This window comes from Aplysia californica, unplaced genomic scaffold (genome assembly GCF_000002075.1).
Source record: "Aplysia californica isolate F4 #8 unplaced genomic scaffold, AplCal3.0 scaffold00871, whole genome shotgun sequence".
Lineage (NCBI taxonomy): Eukaryota > Metazoa > Mollusca > Gastropoda > Aplysiida > Aplysiidae > Aplysia > Aplysia californica.
Genome location: NW_004798141.1, coordinates 272402 through 272994, shown reverse-complemented (window position 1 = coordinate 272994; position 593 = coordinate 272402). Strand labels below are relative to the sequence as shown.

Sequence of the window (593 nt, the reverse complement as noted above, 5' to 3'; positions counted from 1 at the left end):
ATCTGGGAGTTACTCCAGGGTGTTTAGGAGTGTTCCTTTGACGCACCTGCTCTTGTGTTTACGAACGATCTATATACATTATAGCCTACAATTGTTTCTTGTCACAGAAGAATACCTGCTGACACGACGATTGTTATAATCACAAGCCATTAACCCAACCATAATTCACCCTAAGGTGAAAGTTCTGAGTCGCTTGCTATCTTTCTCCCTGCTTTATCATAACCTTTTCTCTACCATCCTGTCTCATATTGCTATCTTTGCTCTCTTGTTTCAGATGGATGTACTATTGTTTGGGAAGACGCCCATAGGTATGGGCGTAGCCGGGCACAAAGAGGGCGACCTTGAACTTCGACCGGCCATGGCCTTAGACAGAGACAAGCGGTTTGTGGTGACCAAGGCTCTCGTGGAGCAGAGTCGTATTCTCGCCCTCTTCGTCATCTTCATCCTCCTCATTATCGTGATCAACACAGCCATCGTCGTTTTCATCGTCGCGTCCAAAGCAATGCGCCAGAGTTCTCGACACATCCTCATCGTCAGCGTCTGTCTTGGCGACCTGCTCATGGGACTCTTCGTTCTTCCGGTTCGTGTTAACA

General features: G+C 47.6%; 1 protein-coding gene across 1 annotated transcript in view; it reads left to right on the top strand.

Moving 5' to 3' along the window:
- Positions 1 to 274: 274 nt before the first annotated feature.
- LOC101852733 (5-hydroxytryptamine receptor 2B) overlaps positions 275 to 593 on the top strand; it is a gene marked incomplete at its 5' end in the record, with an annotated part of 22628 nt that continues 22309 nt past the window's right edge. Inside the window, 1 exon segment of the mRNA XM_013089089.2 lies at positions 275 to 580. Coding sequence (XP_012944543.1) covers positions 275 to 580 — 306 coding nt within the window.